The following is a 22,980-nucleotide window of genomic DNA, read 5'->3' as shown; positions in this document are numbered from 1 at the left end:
CTTTCTATCAGTTGTTTTCTTTCACCTCTTCCACAGTCCATTTACTGTGTGGTTTTGTCCCCTCTTTGGTTTTAAGTGTATAGACTTGCATATCGCATGTTTCCCATGTGACAGATCCTTCTTGTAAACAGTGAGCTCAGGTCACCTGAAATTCTCCTGGAGAAGCCCTTGCCTAGACTTAATTCTGCTTCTTGGTACTCTCACTAGATACTGGTGTGACTGTGTGAGGATATGGGAATTCAGTTTTCCTGGATTAGACCTTTTGCTCTACCCCATGCTGCATCTACCCAATGACTCAGCTCAGTCCAAGGCTAAAAATCTTCAGTCACTGACTGCTGTCAGCAAAACAAAGAAACCTTCTCTCCTTAAAGGTTAAAATAGTTTTGATAGAAGAGTCTTGGTACTCTGTCAGTGAAAGAAATCTCCTCAGCACTATGCATTTGGAGGTTAGCCAGTGTGGAGGAAAAACCCAAGCATTATCAGAGGACTAGATGTAAGGTCTTGGTCCTTCGAATCTTGGTGTTTATACCGGAGTCACACAATCTCTTTAGAATAACATGAAGCCTCAACCTGCATAGAGGTGGCCAACATACACTCCTATGTTGACAGGAAGGTTGGTGCAAGCCTTGGAAGGGAAATTGTACTGGTGAAAGAAGCAGTAGTAGTGAGCACAAATAACCGGGAAGGTGAAAAGGCTATCCCAAAAGTATGGCTGATTACACTGCACGTCTCAGAACCCATCCTCCATGACGATGCTGCTGGGGCCATGAGGGGTGGGCCACTGCTGCGACCCAGGAATGGGCTGCAGAGGGAATGGTTTATGACTTGAGGTTAACGCTTGTACAGGAGCAAAGGGTACTTGTGGTAAATTTGGGGTCCCTGGAAGTGGGTAGTGGGGTGGCAGGCTAGTGCCTCACAAGGCTAGTCCCAAATCAAGTGCCAGCATGACTGAGGGAAGATGAGGCTCAGACCCAGGGGACACTGGGGCATCCAGCTAGTGTCTGTGGTGATGGACACGGCCTGTGGTGAGCGTGACCCCGAGTCTCTGCCAGGCCCTGGTGGCAGTGGGAGAATGAGGTGAGCACCTCAGCACTGAGGCACTGGTTCCTGTCAGGCAGGTGTGGCTGAAGGGCCAGATGGGATATTTGGCATATGAAGGGGAAGCTACAAGGCATGCAACAGGCAAGGCCTTTGTGCCAGCCTGGGGGCGATGCATGAAATTTCCATGCAGCAGGAAAAGCCAAGCATAGCCTGCAGGGTCCATGCTAGTGAGTAGGGATTGATATGACACATGTTTCAGGGCTACTCCTGCTCAGTGGCCTTATCCAAAACCTGACGCTGAGCCTGGCGTGTGTGTGTGTGTGTGAGTGCATATGTGTGTATTTCTACGTGCATCCCAAGTTTCCCTGACTCTTGGGAAGCCATGCTCAGCTGTACTGAGCTGCTTTGTCACGCTTCAAAACTCTCTTCCACCCTCATGTTCTGTAGGCAAAAATATCCCTCTGCCTCCTTCAGGAGGTATATCAAGAGGAGAGATGAAAATATAATTAACAAATCTTTCACTCCACAAGTGCCAATTATGTGGGTTTTTTTCTCAGATGATCTAAATGATAAATATAGCTAGCTAAATTCAGAGTTACAATTTTCAACCTGCGTTTAGCACTGAAGTGGGCTGGTTCTATTTTCAGAATGAAGAAGAATTTGTGTGCCTGAAATCCCATCCAAGTTCTTCTAACTATATCAGTCAGTCTAATAAAAGAGATTACCTCTTCCTACAGACCTTGCCTCACATTCTTCAGGCACAGTGAGTACGATAACGGTGCTCCCTCATCTTTCCTGTTGCTTCTCTGCCACCTGCAGTGTGCAGCTTGAATGTACAAGACAGAAGAGTTGGGGGAGCACATGAAGTCAGGTATTTCCTGACTTTACAGTGTTTCATTTGCAAGCTCAAAGACCTTCCTGGGACAATAGAAAAAATTAGGTTGGAAGGGAGCTTACCCAGTCCAGCCCTATTCCATGCTGGGCTAAGAAATATTGATGGGATGCTCAGGACCGTATCCCGCAAAGTTGCCAGTACTTCCAAGCATGGAAATTTCACAACCTTTTTGGGCATGTGACTTCAGTGCTGAACTATTCTTGCTGTGAAGACTTTTTCCTTACATGCAACCTATTTTTCCCCATGTTGCAATATGTGGTTATGGCCCCTTGCCCTTTCACCATGCACTTCTGAGAGAGAGACTTTACCACTCGTTGCAGTGGGAGACTGCAGTTTATTTCCTGCCTCTCATTAATGGTCTAATGGTCTAATCTGGGCTGTACAAAAAAGTTCCTCCCAGAGTGACCTGTGCTTCAGCCTCTCAGCAGTCTCAGTGTTTCTTTACTGGACCCTCTAGTTTGTCATCATCTTGCTTGCTCTACAGGGCCCAAAACTGGACATCATGTTTCAGGCATGGCCCAGTTAGTGCAAAGCAGGGGGAATAAGAGCTTTCCTTTGTCTACTGGCCATGAACTTGCTTGTGTAGCCTACTATGTGATTAGCTGTCTCCACTGCAAGGCACACTGCTGTCTCTTGTGCAATTTGCCCAAAAGGATCTCTTGAGTACTCTTCTGCAAAGCTGTTACCTGCTCAGTTCATCCCTAGCATATATAGCTATATGGGGTTAGAACGCCCCAGCTGTAGATGTTACACTTCTCCTTTTTGACCTTCAACATGTTGGCCCATTCCTCCAGCCTGTCAAGGTCTCCTAAAATGTTTTTTCTATCTCCCTACTTTTTGTTAAGCATTTACTTTCCTGACCTCTTGTGCTTGTATTTGCTCTATGCAGGCATGTTCAAATACCTAGTTCCTCCTCAGAGCAGTTTTGTTTTGTTATAGACCATAGAGGCATGGTGGGATGTGTTTGTAGAAACAGACTACTCTTACTTGCACTGAAGATAGTCTTGGAAGAGGAAGAGCCTGTGCTGCCCGGCATGTTGCCCAGTGCCTTTGAAAATTTTCGCTTTTTTAATGGCCTCCAACTTACCATCAGAAATGATAGTGACAGGATGCAGATGTATGCCCCAGCAGGAAACATGGGCCCTGAGGTGTTCATCTTTCTTATCTGCTCATTGGCAGTCACTAAGGTGACAAAATAGAGAATTCCTGCTCTTGAACTGATTAAGGAAACTGTTTTAATCAATTTACTTTCTTTTGCTTTATGCCTTACTTTGTACTTTATCTCACCTCCTATCCACTTAGACCTTAAATCTTCAGCTTAAATGAGGTCTGAATTAAAGGCTGCTTTTGTGTAGAAGTTTTCAGACTACCATGCTCCACCCAGAGAGAAAATGAAAGGACAGCATCTGAGTATGAACTTACCCCAACGCAACTCTAGACTTTCCTTCAGGGCCATCCCAGGCTGTATTCTGAATGGGAAAACGTAATTAGTGGCATTTTCTTCAGTATGCCTAACCAGGCTTCTTCTAGAATAAGTAACAGTAATCTCCACAAGACGGTTTTGTGTCAGTTTAAAGACAGAGAAGAGGAGCAAATATGATCAGGTAGGCAGATCTTTCTCAGTAGCAGTGACTGCAGCTTATCCTCTATTCAAGTTGCCGCAATATGCATGTTTCTGTGAAAAAAATCACGGCGTTATTATCATTGTCATTTCCATCTCTCCAGCACAAGTCAATAATAGTAACAATTAAACAGTTCTGGAATTAAAAGTGACATTTTAAAAGGAGACAGGTAAAAGTGGAGTGTCAAGGAGGGAAAATTAAATGGTTTGTTTCCCCCTCTCCTTTGTATCATATTATTGATGAAAGAATAATATAGTTCTACCATATTAGATAAGAGTTTATAAAATGTACTGTGCTATATAAAACCTACCCATATCTGCACACTTTCTCCTACTTCTCCTCAGTGGTCCTTCTTCCAGCAAGTCAACCCCACTTAAATTTATTGCTCCTTGGTATGTATATGAAGGCTCTGACTGCAACCCATTAAAATATATGCTTCAAATATCATTTAATATCATGGGGATTCTGTGGGTTATCATAATGCCTAAGATAATGGGTCAGGATTTGACTGTCTTTCAGTTTTTCAGTTGGTTTTCCTGGGTAGCAAGAGCAGTTAAAGTCTGCTCTTGGCCACCTCAGGCTGCTCATTTGGAAACTGGGAAAACTGGGAAAAGCAAGACAGTCTGTAACACTGGAGATGTTGTTTTTTTTTAATATTTGAACTCCTAAAATTTTTCCAGCCATGCTACAAGCATGTTTTCTGCTGTATTTTCCTCCTTCTATTCTTCAGGCTAAATTAAATTCTTACACCCACATATATTTTCTTCTCGTTTATAGTTTCAACTCACTCTCTTCTGGAATCCTCCAGTTGTCTTTAATGTTTCCTGAAGATCAGTGCCTGAAACAAGGCATAAAATTTGGCTGAAGCCACTTCTGTGTTGGGAGCATGGACAGGAGTATTCCATTTTACTATATGTGAAACACTGTTCTGTATATCCCAAAATGGCATTTGTCTTGCTCACCATACTGGCACTGTTGATTTGTTTTGACCATGTCATTCACCATATTCCCTAGATATTTTCTAAATAAGTTTCTACTGAGCCAGCTGCTGCAGACTACTGGGAAGCTGCTTGTTTGTGCAGATATTGAAATTCATCCAGCTGTTCTCAGAATTTTCCAATTTATCAAGAACATTTTCAGTTCCAATCCTGTCTCTAAGAATATCTGCATCCTCTCTCCATTTCATGTAATCTTCAAATTTAACAAGCATACTGTGTACTCCATTATTCACAGTGTAAACAAAAATGCTGGGAAAATTAGATACAAATTCAGGATAAATCTCCATATAAAACTGCTTTGTACTTCTTCCATTTGGACAGGGAATCTTTATAACTATTCTTCGAATGTAGTTTTAGAGATTTCTTTATTGTTTTTATTTTGCACCTATGCTAGCCTATCTCCACCTAGACAATTTCTTTTTGCTTTTCTTTCTCGTAGAATTACTACACAAGAAATGCCAAAAGCCCAAGTAAAGTCAAAATATGTAACAGCTACTGCTTCTCTCCTGCACTAATGCTCTTAAACCATCTGTTATTCACCCAGATTTTTTTTTTTTGAAAGTTGAAGGTGAAATTGATGAGATTTTCTGCTCACTTTTCTCCCTTCTTTACTTCTTTTACACACAGACTCTGTACTTATGCTCTTCACATCATTGGTGGTTCACCAGTCTCCAGCCATCCTTAAAAGTAACAGCTAATGTGTCTGAGACTGTTTCAGGCAGTTTTTCACATATTCTATATGGCTGTTCATCAGTAACCAAATTAGCACACATTACTTTGAATGCTGCCTAATCTACTCATTCAGGCTCTTAGTTTTTTTAACATTTCTTTTCTCTTGCTGATGTTACCTATATCAGCCACTTACTAACCTTTCCAGTGATTAGTGAGGAAAAAGGAATTATTTGACATTCTGTAGAAAGGGATCAGCCTTAGGCCCAGTGTAAATGAATCGGCAGAAGAGGCTGCACTCACAAGCAGAAGAATTCATGGGGAGACTTAGGGGGGGAAAAGGTCAGAAACTGTGTTGTCAAGGAGTGTGGGTAGAGGCTGAGCTTTGCAGGACCCACAGGTGCCTCCAGGTCTGTCTGATTATTTGTATACTGCTGTGGTTAAGAAACATAGAACCCTTAAGTTTGGAAAAGACATTTAAGATCATCAAGTCAAACCACTAACGTAACACTACTGTGTTCACGACCAAAACCATATCCCCAAGTGCTGCATACGCACGCTTGAATGCTTTCAGGGATGGTGATTTCACCACTTTTCCAGGCAGCCTATTCCAATACCTGACCACCCTTTCAGTGAAGAAATTTTTCCTGATGTCCAACCTAACCCCACCCTGGCACAAGGGCCATTTTCTCTTGTCCTTTCACTTGTTACCTGGGAGAAGAGTCCAGCCCCCTTGTTGTTGCAACCTCCTTTCAGGTAGTTGTAGAAAGCAATAAGGTTTCCCCTGAACCTCCTTTTCTGGGCTAAGCAACCCCAGTCCCCTCAGCCACTGCTCATAAGACTTGTGCTCCAGACCTTCACCACCTCCATTGCCCTTCTCTGGACATGCTCCAGCACCTCAATATCTTTCATGTAGTGAGGGTCTCAAAACTCAACACAGGACTTGAGGTGCAGCCTCACCAGTACCAAGTACAGGGACATCACTGCTCTGGTCCTGGTGGCCATGCTATTCTTGGTACAGGTCAGGAGGCTATTGGCCTTCCTGGTCGCCTGTACACTTGCTGGCTCATGTTCAGCCAGCTATCAACCAGAGAAGGTAGAAGAAGGTAGCATATTTTTGTAGGCCATATTTGTGTAAAATGCTCTGTTCTAAAAGTGGAATAGTTTTGTTCTGTGTTGAAAGACTTTTTAAATCTAAACTATTTCCCTTATAAAGTGTATTTCGTCTTTCCTTTTTCTTTTAAAGTGTGTGCTACAACAATCCATTTCACCACAGAAAGAAACTGTCAAGCAAGGAGTCTGGCTCATCTCTCAGATAACGTGGAAACAGTCAACAGAACAAATGTTAAACTTTACACCTCTGGACACTTAAATCATAGCAAGCTTTATAAGCCTTCAGAGAAAATAAAACAGGGATGATGGTACTCTGCCAGGGAACAAACTAGTTTCATAATGGAAAGAAATCAATTCCCAGCTGAAAATGAGAGAACAAGGAAGATGAAAAGATTTTCAGGTAACTTTTGTTCCAGCTTCCAACAGAGCCTGAATCTTCTTGCCCTAGCAGCAGACATCCACAGCCAACTGTGACTGGTGTTAGTGCCTCAGCAGATTTTCCTATTCCACTGGAATTGCTAAAGTGGAAAGCACTTAAAAAGAAAGTAGAGGATGGAACTGACAGACTCCATGAGAGTCATCAAAGTGAACCAAGATGAGTTAGATGTGTCAGAGACTGTGATGTTGAAAAAACAAACTGAACAGCTGACAGTGTGTTGTAGAGCTTGTCAAGGAGGAATACCAGTTCATACCTTCATACTTGGCCAGTGTAGCTAAAATGAAACAGTTTGACAAGTTCCTAGATTTCCAGAAGGTGTTCATAGCAAACCGTGAACTGTTACAGAATGATTTAACAGGGAGAAAAGTATCAGAGCAGCATGAAAGTAAGCTGGCTAAGGTAAAAAAAAAAAAGTCTTCAAGTGGATGGAATGGTAAATTTTGCTTTATCTTTCTGGTTAGATTGGTTGTGTGTTCCAGGAAAATGGAATGGGTTAGGCAAAATCACCTCTCTCTTCTTCTCAAAGACACAGTCTCTGGTGTTTTCTTAGTTGAGCACGTGTAAGACACATCTTCTGTGTGTTCCAAAACACTGAGCCCAATGCCGTTATGCCACTGTTTACCCTTCCCTCCATTGTCATGTGGAAATGTGTTAAATATACACTAAAACAAGATCTTGCAAGCTAGTGATCTGTACAGGAAAAATCACTGTTGTTCAGCATCTCTGTGGGAACTGTATATTCAGCACATTGTCCAGCAGCATGTTTGAGATAATTTGTATAAGATGTTGCTTTCTCTATGTGTTCTGCAGACTATCTCTTTACACACAGACAGTTGCTGCTAACTCTCCCCTTGCGATGAGTGGGATGGGGCGTGAATTTGATCACTGAAGCACATACACTTTGTAGAAGCTACTGTTGTTGCTTGAGTTGCTGCCCCAGAGGAAGCTTAACAATCTCAGCAGCACTCATAGCCAAATGCAGGAGTGAGAGTAAGCTACTGGATTCATAGAAACTAGGGATGGAACTTAATGAAAGCATTTGGGGGTTGGTAAACTAGGAAATGACTAGGCTAGTGTGGGCTGGAAAAGAACTGATATTTCATGTACATGAGAGAAATTTTTGAAAGAACTTGGCACTTTGTCCCTCACTGTGGTACTTAAGGCCAGATTTTCATCCTTTGTAAGATGCCAACTCATTTATCAAGGGTATTTTACAGAGAATTTAGCAGTGGTGTTTGCTGGACTGTGGCTGCTAACAGAGAAAACAGAGGTCAGGCTTGACTGAAACAGCTGTCCCAATAGGAGTCCTATGTATACCAGAAACTTGAAAAGAAATGATCAAGTAAATAAGCAGAGGTTAGTCCTGTATACCTCCAACATATCTCAAGAAAAGTTGTGCAAATTAAGGAAGTGAGGCAACAAATCCGTTCAATCTACTTGTGGGTATTACTTGGGAGAAGCAGCATAATCCATGTTCCCTTGAATTCTAGGAGGTATCATCTGCCACACAGTTAACCAACTTATCAAAAAGTTGGTTACTTCACACCTTGGTAAACATCCTCAAGCAACAATTCTTCTATGCCTCTGGGCTGAGAGGCCAGAGTTAAGAGGAAGAAGAGAGAGGGGAGAACAGAAGTGAAGTGCAGTATTATATCAGGATAACAACTTGATCTTGTAACTTTTGAAGTATGTTTTCCCAGGAGACATTTTACCCAGAAACAATTTGGATCAATACAATTTTTGTAAGATAGTGTAACCCTGGCACAAAACTTAGCAGAAAGCTGTACTAACTAGCAGTGATGGCAATCTTTTCCCTTTAAGTAAATAGTCAAAATTTTTACCAGCTTTGGTTTGAAACAAGGATATTTACAAAGTAAAAAACTGCCATAGTATATTACCTACCAAAAAGGGTTGTAGTTAAAAAGGTAATCGTAGGAACAGAGCACTTTGAAGTGAGCCATGGCAGAGGAACCCAGTAAAAGCTGCCAGAGACCCCTTCTTTCTCTCTCCCAGATTTATTACTCAGAGTTGGTAATACACAACCATGAGATTTTAAGTGTATTATTTTAACTGTTTTATTCCTTAGCTAGGGATTCTTGGGTTATTTATATATTAATTATGTCTCTCTGTGCTAACAGTTACTTTAGGGAATGCAATATGTTCCAAGAATAGGTTCTTGTCAAATCTGGAGATGATCTGTTGAAGTCACTAGAGATAGACAGGCTTATTTATGATAATGAAAGGATTGGCTGTAAATATGTAAGCAAGATATTCAACAATTAATTGAAGCATAATTTAGTAATTGCCTTCTGCCACACAAATCTGTCTTGTTTTCAACTAGTCTTTTTGATGATTAATACATCCTGTCTTATTGATTGTACGCTTTCTTCTTACTGATTTTTGCTATGACCATGACTTCTCATGATATTTCTTACTGCATACCATGAGGAGAATGACATGAACTTAAACAAAGTGATGCATTCTGACAGTAACTGTTTTAGAGCACTTTCTGCCTGTGCAGGATTGTAGTCATTAATTTTGGCAATTGTACAGGAACACCAGATAACATGTGCTTGTGATCCCTTCCATTTCAAGCAACTACAGGTTGTTGAGGAAGCATTTGAAGATATATGCAACAGGCCTCTGATATTTTGTGGTATTCTGAAGGAAATGAAGAAAATAAATATTCCTACACTTTAGCCCAACATAAGCTAAGTGTACCTTAACTATTGTTTTAAAAGTTTTATCCCATAAGGCTTTTTGTCAGTGTTTTCTCAGTGCATCTGGGACATTAAACTCTTTTTATCTACAGTGAGGAAACTGATTCTCACGGGGATTTATATTCTTCAGGAGAATATAGTCTCTGTCCATTGATCACATGTTAAAATCAAACATATCTAACAAAATTCATGGACTTTTAGCATCTTTTTTTCCTTTTTTTAATTTAATCACTTGTGGTCTCAAAGGGAATGACTGATTTGTTCCTTATTTTTACTCCTTCTCCCATTGTACACAGATAAGCAAACAAGAACAGAGAATAGAAGTGTTAAGAGATATGCCTCTATAGAAAGTTGATTTCCAGTCTGCTCAGCGATTTGAGCTGGCATAATTTCCTTCTATAAGCTTCATCATGGTAATGGAGAACAAAGAAATTACAAGGAATTTCACACCTCTGCAAATCACATGCACATGCAAAAGCCATAAATCTGGAAAAAATAGCGCTGGGGAGAAAGGTGATTTGGAAATCACTTATATTCAGTGGTTCAGGGGTAAGCTCTGTTTTCAGTCATTGCTTTCATTTATTCATTTAAATTAAACACAGACACATGTGTCTGTGTTTTGTTTCCCTCAATTTATTTTTTATAGCTGACCAGCAAGTTAAACTGCATGGCTACAAATGCCATATGGTTTTGTCTTTAGAGCATTCCCAGTTCTGCTTCTGGCCCTATTGTTGAGACAAGCCCTTGCACATATCCCAGTGTTCCTACCATGACTTTATGCCTTTTAATTAACCATATAGCAACAAACCATTGCTCTTTCTTCCTGTGGTATTCCTCAGGTCTCAAGACAGTAGCATCATGTGCAAATACTTACATTTGCTCTTGCTCAAATGTGCAAAAGCAGACAGCTTTTAGGAAAGATGGACGAGTTCTTTCACAGGTTTTATATAATGTGCTGTGGGAGTTACACAAACTGGCACCAAACTTCTGGCTATCACTCAAGCACTTTGCTAAAAGCATTATTAAAAAAAAAAACAATAACAACCAAACAAAACCCAAGCAAAAAATCCCCCACAAGCAAACCAAAACCCCCAAACCCTCAGCCTTCACTAACTGTTGCCCTTAATTCTAAAATCCTTAAAATATTTGGGAAAATAAAATCAGGTAGTAACCTACTGGTGAATTATTTTTCTACCTCTCACTTTGATAGTTACATATGAGGAGTGATAATTCTTATCTGACTTACCAAGCTGTTTTCATTTTTTTTTTCCTTTTGATTTTTCACTATGCTGAAGGATAGCACTTGAAATCCTTTATCTGGAGACCAAATCTATTTGGTTTTCCTTTTGGGCACTCAGGAGAGTGATTTGCATGTGGAACACAACTAAATTATTTAGGCAAAAGTTGCACTCTGATTCTGTATATTATGATATGATGGTAGTGATAATAGAAGTTCTACATTGGTTGTCCCAGTGATAACTGAGGGGGCGAAAAGGTAAGTCCTCCATATTTGTTGGCAAAATAATTGTACATTAATATCCAGCATTTATAGGCAAGAGAAGGGAAGAGGGGACAGGCAAGAAATCCTTGAGGAGGAAGAGCTAGTTGGGTAAGTGAACTGTGCTGAGAATGAGATTGCTATAATCAAAATCCAATTGATCACCTCTGGGTTTTGAACAAACCCACATGTGGTGGAATAAGCAAACCTTCTGTCACAACAAAAAAGGTGTGATTTTCCTGGAGCCAAAGTGAAACAGGAGGCTGTAATCTCAGGACTGTTAAATATTTTTGATGGTCTTCTTTCAATTTATTTAGAATGAGTATGAGCTTTCCATGCTGATGCTTCTGGACTCTCCACCTATAGCACATTCCAACATAGTATTTGTCAGTATTAGCTCATTTCCTTGGTGATGTTACAGAGAAATTTAGTACTTAAAGTCAGATATGGGCACTCCCTGACCTTATCCTTGACGCAGGAGATCTAGTGCTCTACCTTTGCTTCATTGCTGACCACAATTTCTGTAGGAACAACCCACAGTAGAGAAATCTGAGACAGCAACTCCTTATAGAATAAGCAGGGCATTGGCTGAATAGACTTAGATGGATTTCAGAAATGCCAAAACTATTGTCCTTCTGTCTCCTCTTTGGTAGAGCCACATCAGGCTTTGTGCCAACTCTACTGTAGAAATGCTGCTGAATAGAGGGTGAGATTTGTCTCAGGCTTCCAGGAATAGTGCCACACACCCCTCTCACCAGTGGCACCTTAATTTTAGTAAAAGGCACCAGTAAAGGTGTTTTCCACTATGGAAGTAGAAGAGGAGCACAGAGGAGATGTCAAGCCCTGAGGGCAGAGCCATATCTGACTGGCCTTGCCCAGGCCCCTGGAGCCTCTTCCCATCTTCAACCCATTTCAGTCCAGCCCTGCCCATTTCTCTATCTCATCCTTTCATATTCTTTCTTTTTTTTTTTTTTTTTTTGCTTTCCCTACTCCAAAACTAGCCCCCTTTTCTTCTGATAGCTTTTCAGGCCCATGTTCTCCACAGACAATCCTTTGGATTGGCTCTGAGGATTTCACCCTAGTTGTCCGCTCTCTTTGACATGAAGCCTGGGAGTGTCTGTGTGATATTGACAATGTGTCGCAATGAAAAGGAAAGGTAATGATGAACAGGGCACAGTTGACAGCATAAATGCTTTGTCTAGGTTGAGTAGCACACTGCTCAGTGGCAGAACACCTGAAAGAATTGTCCAAAAGCAAGGAGTTTTCATGAGTCTAAGTCTTCATATTTACTGGCTGACACATTCGGAGAATCATCCATACTTTTTTGTTTTATCTGTAACAAACCTTTAATCTATTTGCAAATGGAAAGAGCTTTAAGTGACTCTGAAACCTGCTATGAGGGTTTTTTTTGTTTATGCTAGCTCTTAGTCTTATCAACAGCTCATTCAGAAGTTTTTATCAGAACTGAATTTTACCAAAAAGTCATTTTAAAAAATGGTGCCAGAACCTGCAGCAAAAAAAAGTCCACAAAACTTTATATTTTACTCTTTTTCATGCACTCATGGGATCTGAAGATTTCAGTCGAAGCGATGGAAACAAAGACTTCAGGGGCTCCAGAAATACAGGCACTCAGGAAAGATGTGCAAGTTCTCATGCAGAAAGCCAGTACTGCTCTGGGAAGAAGCAAAGATTAAGTGTTACAAACACTATCAACCGCTGTAGCAACAACAAAGTAGATGGGGTAGAGCAGAAACAAGTAAATAGAGTGTCATGGGTTAAGATTGGCCCCCTCTTGGGAGTTTGGGGGCTCAGAGGTGATTGGGTGCCAGGACAGTGTTCCCTGGAGAGCCAGTCACCGTCCATGTTGTTCGCTTCTGCTCAAAATCATATATACACAGCCACCGGAAGCTGTTGGCAGTGTTTTGCTGTTGGTGTCTGCTGCGTGTAGGTGTAGGAGGCCAGGGGGTGGCTGGGCTCACCTCTTTCCCCACCGTCCCCCTAGGGGGGAAAAGGGGAGCCCTGCGGCCCCCCCAGCTCCGCCTGGGCCGGAGTTGGAGGCAGCATTTGGAGTGTGTGCTGTGAAGGAAGAGATTCACAGCACCTGAGAGGTAAGAGGGAGGAGGCTAGGCCCTCTTCTCCCCCCTTGCAGCTGCGGGACGCTTGGGCAGTGTATAACTGAACGGAGTGCCTGTGGCCAAGGCTAGGGGGCTTTTTTCCCCCCACTGCATTGAGGCTGGTGGGGAGTGGATTTTAAGGCTCAGCATTAAAGCAGAGCCAGGTGGATGGGCTGATAACAAATCAACTCGGTGCTCGGGGAAGGAATCCCAGGCAAAATAGGAGACGGACCGAAGAGAAAAAGCCCGGAGGATGTCTGTGCCATGATTTAAACGCAGGACAGCTGAAAACCCAGAGGAGGAATCAACATTCCAGGACGCCTACGTTGATAAGCTACACTGCAGCAGCCTACGAACCAAGGTATGAAACTGAGAGAGAGAGATCACACAGCAACAAAAGAGAAAGGACACAAAGTTACTTTCGTGGACTTCGTGAGAAGAAAAACTGCAGTAAACAGTTGAAGGTTGGTTAGGGAGTGTTTCAGGGGCCCAGAACACTCCCACGAGACAGAGATCGCGTTACATATCAGCCTTGAAAGGCTGCTCCTGGACTAAAGTTAAAGGGAGGGGCTTAAAAGACTGATAGAATTGTAATATATATATATATATATAGTTGCTTTTAGTTTGTACAGTATATTTATTTGTGTAAATAAATGCATATACTTCCCCCTTCCCCTATGGAAGCCTCTGGCCTGAAAGTTTCTCTCCAGTGATGGGATGAATTGTGGGAAGGGGTGGGGGAAGCCTGGAAATTGGATTTTTGGATTTCTAATGTGGCTCAAACTGCCACATAGAGTTTCTTATTTTTTTAAATGTCAGGTCTTGAAGGGAAGGCCAAAGGATTAGACCTTGTGGATGACCTGTTTTAGGCAAAAACCTTTATTTTGTACCAATCACACTGGGAGATGGGGTTAAACTCTGAGTAGGACCAAGACTTTCTTTTGCCATTCCCAGCTGACCATCACAGAGATTTCTCCTGACCACACAGGCTGCAACCTGCACTATTAAATATCAGAGTGTGTCACCTTTGTTGGGGTGTTGATTTTATTCCTTCTTGTGGAAGTAACAAAGCCTAATAAGGCTCCTAAGGCTCCTTGTCTTCTTTGGACTGACCCAGTGTGTGCATGCCTCTGGTACGTGCCCCTGATATTTTATATCACAACTTCCAAATCTCCTTACTACTGCTCCAAGATCTGATCTGACTTTCTAGCCTCAATATTTGACCCTAAGATTATTTAATTCTAGAACTCTAACCTTCATGCTTGAAAGCTGTTCTAACAAGAGATCTTGCCTACCAGCTTTCTTGCTCTTGCCCACTTCACTGTCTGAACCTGAAGAATTACCAAGTCACTATTTCACTAAGCTGCTGGTTCTCTTCTTCCCCTTCTATTTTTCTTGTAAATATGAATCTATATGACTCAAGAGGTCTTCTATATCTTTGCAATTGTTGTTTCCAGTGTATTTTGTGTGTTCACTTTACAATATTTACCCTGTGCTTTCAACATGTAGTTTGGATGATTCTGCAGTTAAGATACTGGAATGTGAAAGAGTTTTATGTTCACTAGTTTTTGTTAGTGTAAGCAGGAAGATGATTAATAGTGAACCAGTAATCTACATGTCTATAATTTTCTACAGAGAGAGAATTCATGATGTGTTAATGTGGGATAGTCAAACTGTCATGAATTTAAGATGGATCAGGATATTGTGTGGGATATTTATAGGGCATGCACATGCAAATTTTATCTAGGCTATTCAGAGGTTGGTTTTAGTGCAAGCTTTTATAAACATTTTAGAGATAAAATGGAAAATTATGATATTTTGTCTTCTACCAAAGTTCTGAAAGGAAATAATGATAAACATCCCAGAATTATCTAAAGGAGTTCTTGAGAGATTTGTCAGCTATAGGTATAAAAATCCAATGCTCCATAAGACTGTTCAGTACTGAATAGCAGTCTGTTTCCAGCATAGTCTAGGAACATGTGCTAATGTCAACTTGCTAGCTTTGCATGAAAATTAATAATGAAACTTTAAGTAATTACTTGCTACCTGGAGCCTAAGACTGAATCTTTCCTCTTGCCGTGGGTCATGTTTTAGTCCTTTCTATGTATAGCAAAACCATCCTTGGAGGGTGGGCAGAGGAAATGATTTTCATACAAGACATGTCTTTTTTAAAATAATATTAGTAGATGTTAGAATGTCTTGAAGGATTTTTGAATACTGCTGATAGTAGAGGAAAAAAGAGCACTTTGGCCACAACAACTCCGTGCAGCACTACAGGCTGGGGACAGAGTGGCTGGAGAGCAGCCAGGCAGAAAGAGACCTGAGGGTACTGATTGACAAGAAGCTGAACATGAGCCAGCAGTGTGCCCAAGTGGCCAAGAAGGCCAATGGCATCCTGGCCTCTATCAGGAACAGTGTGGCAAACAGGTCCAGGGAAGTGATTCTTCCCCTGGACTCAGCACTGGTGAGGCCACACCTCGAATACTGTGTCCAGTTCTGGGCCCCTCAGTTCAGGAAGGATATTGAGGTGCTGGAGCAGGTCCAGAGAGGAGTAACAAGTCTGGTGAAGGGACTCAAACACAGGTCCTATGAGGAGAGGCTGAGGGAGCTGGGGTTGTTTAGCCTGGAGAAGAGGAGGTTCAGGGGGAGACCTCATCACTCTCTACAACTCCCCAGAAGGAGGTTGTAGCCAGGTGAGGGTTGGTCTCTTCTCCCAGGCAACTATCAGTAAGACAAGAGGGCATGGTCTTAAGCCCTGTCAGCGGAGGTTTAGGTTAGATATTAGGAAAAAATTCTTTACAGAGAGGGTAATCAGGCATTGGAATGGGCTGCCCAGGGAAGGAGTGGATACTCTGTCCCCAGAGGTTTTTAAGATGAGACTGGATGTGGCACTTAGTGCCATGGTCTAGTAACCACAGCGGTGTTGGATCAAGGGTTGGACTTGATGATCTCAGAGGTCCCTTCCAACCCGGCTGATTCTATGTATGCAAGTATGTTTCTATGTGATATATAAAAATATGCAGAGAATTAAGCTGTCCAATTATGTTATTGTTATACCTATGTGGCTTCCTAAATATATAAGTAATAATGTGCAATTTCTTCCATAGTTTCATTCATTGAACAAGAGGTTTCCACTTGGGAGAGTAAGCTGCAGTTTTAATGCAGTAGAGAGTAATTGTTTGAATCCTGTTAGGTTCTCACAGAGAGTCAATTCTCTCCTTTTCATCACGGGACGTTCAAATCTGGAGTCACTTTGCTGTAGTTCAGTGAGCTTCAATTTTCTCTCTGCCCTGTTAGAGCAACATTTGACCTCTGGGAATGTGTAATAATCTTCATTATACATAACAACTATTTACTTACATCTACCTTTGTATATGATCTTGAAAAGATACTTGCAAAACTGTTCTGTTTTGTTCTAGTCTAAGTTGAAGAATTAATTAGAAACAGTGCTACAGATGAGCCAGACTCCAGAAGATAAAACAGGTGAGTGATAGGACAGTTTTGAGTTGAGTCGAAAGGAAATATGGCATAAATTATGGCAATAAGATTTTCTAAAATGTTGCAAGAAAAAACAATCAAAAATTACCTTAGTTGTTGGGATTTTTTCTGTTAGTGTGATCAAAATATGCTGACATCTAATGAAATAAGGTACATAACATCTTTCCTATACTTCTTTCACTTCAGATCCTATCTATAACCAGTAGGTGTCAGTGGGAGACTCTAAAAAATTAGAGATGTCTCAGGAGATGGTACATGAAACCCTTCATCTGGCAGAAATATAATAACTGGATTTCATCCTTATGATGAGGAGGTTAAGCCCTGAATCACGTGCTTTCACATGCCCTTCCTAAGCTTCTTTTCAGTCTTCACTGTATCAGTCCTGAGTGCTCTAGTTATCCATACAATAGTCAAGTCCCTATTGAATGCTTGCTCAGTGCTTTTGTTCAGTAACAGCACTGAGGTTTACAGTCTATTTATGTACTGCTCAGGGAAGTAGTGTCTTTTGATAAGGCCTTTGATCAGTGGAATCTGAATCAGGATCCTTGAGTAGGATAAAATAGATAAATCTGAAAAGTTGTGGAAGAGTAAAAAAAAATTGATGAACTAAGAAATCCTGTGAAGTGTCATCAGTGTAAAGTATAACTGGTCTGACTGTAGTACACCTGCATTTTATGACTTCATTGAAAACCTGTTCTGAAAGCACAGTTTTCTTCCAGACCATGAGAACATATTGATTAGCAAATTATAATGTGGTAAATAAGGAAATAGCTGTTCAAGTGGTGATGTAAAATGCCTTCTACATTTCCTCTTTAAGAAAAGAGGAAGATCCAAATCTTTCTGTGAAATGTCTCAGTGTTCTAGTGTCCTGCTCCAGGCTATGGCCAGTTGTTAGCTTCATCATGGGCAGCTCCTACCACTGGCACCTAATTCACTTTTGCAAACATGCCTTCTGTAGGAGCAATGCTTAAACAGTCAAACCAGCTGTGGTTGTGGGCTTTTTTTTTTTTTTTTCCCCAGCAATTAAACAGGCCCAAATTCCTCTCTAGTGTAGCTGTCTTCCTGTCAATGAACATATGTCTGAATGCACCTGCTCTGATTATTTTGTTTCTACAGCATGGTACAGATTTTGAATTTCATTGCTTTGCAGTCTGTCACTAAAAAAAACATAAAATCAGTCATTGGCTCTTGATCTCCCACAGGACTAGTGAACAAAACAAACAGAACTCTCCAGGCCAAGGCATATCTCAGACATGGTTTTGCATAAAATGAGCTAAAAAATATTTAAACAATGTGTAAAGATTTTCCCCCTTCTCTTCCTTACCAGATACTAATATAAGAAGTACTAACTTAGCTTCAAACTTTCCTTCCCTACCTTCCTCAATTACTCATTGAGGAATCAAAACCAACCAAGTCAGAAAAATGTAAATGTTACAGTTCTTTTTTTTTGTGTTACAGCTGTATTTAGAAGCCTAAGCCAAGAAATTTGGGCTAAATATGCTAATACATGCTGCCACTATAGGGAACAAAGCTCTACAAATATCTTTTGCTTTTTTTGTTTTTGTTTGTTTGTTTCTGGTTTTTCTTTTTTTTGGTTGGTTGGTGACTGGGATTTTTTTCTGATGTGGGATGCTAAGCAATTAAAAAAGTGTTCAATTCAAGTTAACCTGAAACGAGAATGTTACAATTTTCCCAGAGGAAAAATGGAGATCTGATTATATTTTTAAAAATTGAATAAAAAGTTTTCTTAATATTTTCTAAAACAGAAGGCATTATTTTCTTCTCTCCAGATAACATTTCTGTAAGGCCCTCCCAGGACCGGTAGCTTATCCTAATCCACTGAGTGAGGATATGCTATCTATTGTTTATATTGGTTCACCCAAAAATACAGGATTTTTGAGAAGCCAGTAGCCATTAGCTTCTGGGACAGGGAGGGGCAGGAAGCATGGCCAAGCCCTTTCCCCACATGAGGCAGTGCATCACTCAAATTTGGATCATGCTCTCTTCATCCAGCCTAGCTCACTTTTCATCAAAACTGTTGGCTCTCAGTGACCTTTTGACTGTGTGCTGACACTGCATCACAGACTAAAGGGAGGAAGAGCAGGGCTGGCTGCCCATGACAAGCTGCTTAGAGAGTAGGAAATTCAGGGGATCACAACAGGCAGTCTTTAATTGCTGAAACATCATCATAACACAGTACCTAGTCCTGAATTTGACAGCATGGCACAAAGCTGTTACATTGCAAATGTGGCTAATGAACTACTGCAAGCTCTGAAAACCCCTCCCAGCTCCCAGCTCCAGGGCAGCCCCTGAGTCAAGAGGATTTTCTTGACCCGCTCCTGACAGCAGTCAGACAAGCCAGGGAGCACCACTGGGGGCTCTCACAAGGCAAAGAAAGGCCAGTTCTTCCTTTCTGTGTTCTCACTCCCTTCACCGGTGCATTCCCTCTCTATGTCCTTCCCCTCTGCAATCGCAGAGCCTTGGAGGTGTAACCTTGCACTTCATCGTCTTTCCTGGGTATTCCATTCTCCATAGCTTCCATTACACACTAACACCAAGAGGTGAACCAGGATGTGGGAGACAGATAAAACAGGATGATTTTCATCTGCACTGTCACCAGGGAAGGAAGTAGTTTATTTGTATGATTACAGACCACTGGAGTGAAGGGCACTATTAGTCTGTGCATGTAGTTCCCCTCATTCCCTAGATGAGGACCCGGAAAGGGCCTGTAATACAGCTCTGGCTGCAGCAGCATGAACACCAACAGGCTGCAGACAAGCTTGCTGACAAGCTGTGAAAAGCTGAAAAGGTCTTTGACTCGAATTAGACCCTGGCTGGACAGGAGCATGAGCAGGATGTGTAGGATCTTGTAACACCACATTATTGACTTATTGTAGTGAGTGGGTGAATTGACAGTGAAGTTGGCCTGTAAAATTCTGAAGTGCATTTTCTGGACTCTCCTAAGGGAGTACAGCATGTTTATTTTGCTCCTTGCATGTTCTCTGTTCTCTATGCTAGGATGCAGTTATTTCCCGCTTGGCTGTGTTCCCATTGTTTCTAGAGCCTATTTTTGCAAGAAGTGCTAAAGGGGCTTGGTTGGCATGACTGTGAAAGGTGAGTGGCACAGCCCATGTACCAATGTTCCTTTCCTGGTGGAAATGAAGTGTGAGTACAGTGAGTGTGTATACCAGCTGAATTGGGGGCAATATCATGGGTGCTCCTGGTCTGTACTGCTCATCTTGATTAAGGCAAGTTTGTACTTCAGTTTACCTGCTAAAAGAGTTAGATGACAGCCTTAGATGACAATTAGCTTTGCACTGCTAACTCTGTCCTTTAAATTTTGCAAGCACTTTTTTACTTCTGGAAACCTGAAGCAGATATGAGACAAAGAAAATAGTAAAAAACCTGCTCCCTGTTTCAAAACAGCTTGAATCTGTGAGGTGTAAGGTTCTTAATAAATGGGAAGAAATTAACCTACTGAGACTGGGAAGAAAGAAAGAGTGGTCTATGCTGTGACATTGCATATAGTGGAAACCACTCTAAACTAATACAGGTAAAAATAATTAATTCTAAACATGTCTAAATAAGGTTTCTTAAGAAGTACTGGTGTCCAGGTACTACCATGAGGAATGTTTTAGCATTGAGAAATTGATCCTCAGTGGTCTTTATTTTATCCTCTGAGAACACAATATGTGCCTAGTTTGGGTGCTTCTATGTTCATTGCAGTGTTCAGACTCCATCCCTGCAGTAGGAGGCTTGTAGGCTGACCCTCAGTATGCGAGATGATGATCTACAGACATAGGGGTTATTTCTGTATTCATGTTACAAGTTTGAGGACTTGTATGCAAATACACATTCAACAGCAGCATCATTAGTTTTAACATGTTTGTTTCTTGGCCTGGAGAAACCCTTGAAATGAATGCTGAAATGCTGAGTAATTTCAAAGGGGGAGAAATAGGACAGTCCTGATTCCCTTTGAAATCTCCTTTCTAGATGTTGAAACAACTGAACACTACTGCAGATTATTCACTGGTATATATAATGACCATAGCTGTGAACACGTGCCAGTCACAGACAGGAAGGGCAAGTTTAAGTCCAGATTGAATAAAAAGTCTATGATGAATTCTTGATCTCATCTAATTGTTTTTTAATAAAAGGACAAATGTTAACAAGAATACTTTGGGGTTTTTTTTGTAATTCACTAGGCTCCATCATTATTGGTTGAGCTCTCATTGTCATTGGTGTTGTACAAAGCAAACAGTGAGAGACAGGCTTTTATTACACACTATGCAATCCAAGGTACAGAACTTGCAGAGATTTTTTTTATGCACTAAAATTTGCATACTGCAAGTGGCCTGTGTGAGGACCACTTGAACTATAAAAAAGCTAGATGCTTGCAAATTCCTACAGGATTAGTGCATTCAGCATTTACAAACAGTACTCCTTTTCCACTGCAGTTAGAAATAGCACAAGATTTCAATAAAGGCACTTTAACATGTCCTTGTCACTGCTTACACTGATAAGTGTTCCAGCTGCGTGAAGCGAGGAGGTAATTCCATGCAGCTAAAAGTGCAGTCAGCATGAGTAGGGCATAGTGTGTCACTCTTAATGGTGGGCAAACAGCAATTGTTCATGCAAGTCTTATGTTTGTCTAAGCATCTAAAAGGTCAAACATTTCTCCAAACTTTCTGTCCTCTGAAGCAGTTATGTCTATTGACAGAACATAAAATTAGTTAATTAATTATACTGAGAATAAAACAGAGCTGCCAAAAAGTCACAGGAAAGCTGAAAAAACTTGTGAAAACCAGGTACAGACATTGTGTTCTTGTACTATGCTTGTCTGTCTTTAATGACATATTTAATATAATTATTTTTCTTGCTGAATTTTTCAATAAACTTTTTGCACTGCTACCTACGAGTACAAGACAGAAGTCTGCCACTTGTTTCTAAAGCAATCAGCAGACCTCCAGCATCAGAGAGCTTTGGGGAAGAAGGAGAACTCTTGGTTTATTTAGACAGATTTACTTTATTAAAACAATGAACAGCAGCAATTAGTAATGAAAATTCCATTTTTTTTTTTCTCCTGGCAAACAGGAGATCTTAGACTCCATGTGCCTTATGAAATGTTCCTGTGTACACTCTCTAAGATATTCAGCCCCGTGGCATGATAACAAATGAATATATGAAATCTGGTCCTCCAAAAAAATAGCCACTCTGAGAATTTCCTCTCTTTGCTTTTTTACAACAAATATGAGTATTCAGAAGGTCTTTAAATATAAATTGCTGGTTTCTGGAGTAGTTTTGGGGTGGGAAAGTGGAGGGGGGGCGGGGCTGGGTTTTTTCTGTACTGTAATGAAAAAGGATAGCCAGCAGATGGCAATGTTGTATAGTTGTTCCAACAGGAGACAGCCACATCATCAAGGGAGGGAAATCTCTGATACTCCCTAAGTAGCCATGAGGGAAAATGGAGTGCCCCCTGCAAGCCATTGGAGGGTTGGCCATCCAAGCATACTTTGGCTGAATGCTAATATAGGCTTACTGAGTTTGCAATACCCTTTGTAACAGCAATTCTACATTGAAACCCCCTCATTTGAAAGGGCAAGACCATTATAATTTAATAACAATATAATTAAACTAGTGCATTTCCATATTCTTTTGAAAGCATGACTTCATAATGCTGCATAAGTACAATGTGTTCTTTCCCATACAGGTTGCATATTTAAAAAGATAAGTGGGTCTGATGCGTTTTCTTTTGCTGGAATGCTGTGTGACAATTTAACTGATCTGTTACTGCCTTTTCAGGCTCAAACTATGAAAATCAACACATGAAACACATTTCTCCAAGGCCAAATAAAAGTTATTTCCTTATAACCCAGTGTGGTTCAGGCATAACGCAAACTAGTTTATACATGAGTTACCTTCACTAGGTCTAGTCCCAAAGGACTGGAAATGTTTTCTGGCTCCAACAAGTTCCAGGTTAGGCCTGCTGTGGTTTGCCAGCTAGAAAGTAGGAAGGTACAGAATACAATTCCACCTCTCTCTCTTTTTTTTTTTTTTTTTTTTTTTTAATTACTGTGGAGAGCTATTATGGTACTTTGGTCTAAATATGTAAATCAAAGTTGCAAAAGCTTCCTGCTTCCAGCCATACTGAAGGCATGGGAAGGAGGTAAACGAACCTGTGGTACATAACACCAGCATATAAAATCCATGGAATAGCTCAGCAAGAGGAACTTGGAAAGACTTCTTCAAAATATAGGAACAAACAGATGTCTTGAGAGAAGTGAGTAATAGTTTGACTAAAACAATTTTAGGTTCAGCTGATATTCTGCTCCACACTGAAGTCTGAAGCTCTGTTTTAGTAACCAAAAAAGCA

General features: G+C 41.0%; 1 protein-coding gene across 1 annotated transcript; it reads left to right on the top strand.

Moving 5' to 3' along the window:
* The first annotated feature begins 750 nt into the window (after positions 1 to 750).
* CUNH6orf118 (chromosome unknown C6orf118 homolog) lies at positions 751 to 22,478 on the top strand. Its single transcript, XM_027633977.1, is given in 13 exon segments — positions 751 to 855; positions 6,472 to 6,750; positions 6,753 to 6,916; positions 6,918 to 6,976; positions 6,978 to 7,176; positions 9,331 to 9,451; positions 11,311 to 11,375; positions 12,570 to 12,689; positions 16,535 to 16,592; positions 16,794 to 16,809; positions 19,985 to 20,110; positions 20,196 to 20,221; positions 22,318 to 22,478. Coding segments are annotated over 12 exon segments (1,188 nt in total). The 5' UTR covers positions 751 to 855; positions 6,472 to 6,677.
* Positions 22,479 to 22,980: the final 502 nt, after the last annotated feature.

This window comes from Corapipo altera, unplaced genomic scaffold (genome assembly GCF_003945725.1).
Source record: "Corapipo altera isolate COAL_440 unplaced genomic scaffold, ASM394572v1 2b, whole genome shotgun sequence".
NCBI lineage: Eukaryota > Metazoa > Chordata > Aves > Passeriformes > Pipridae > Corapipo > Corapipo altera.
Note: the sequence above shows the minus strand (reverse complement) of the source record. Positions and strands in the feature narration are given on the sequence as shown.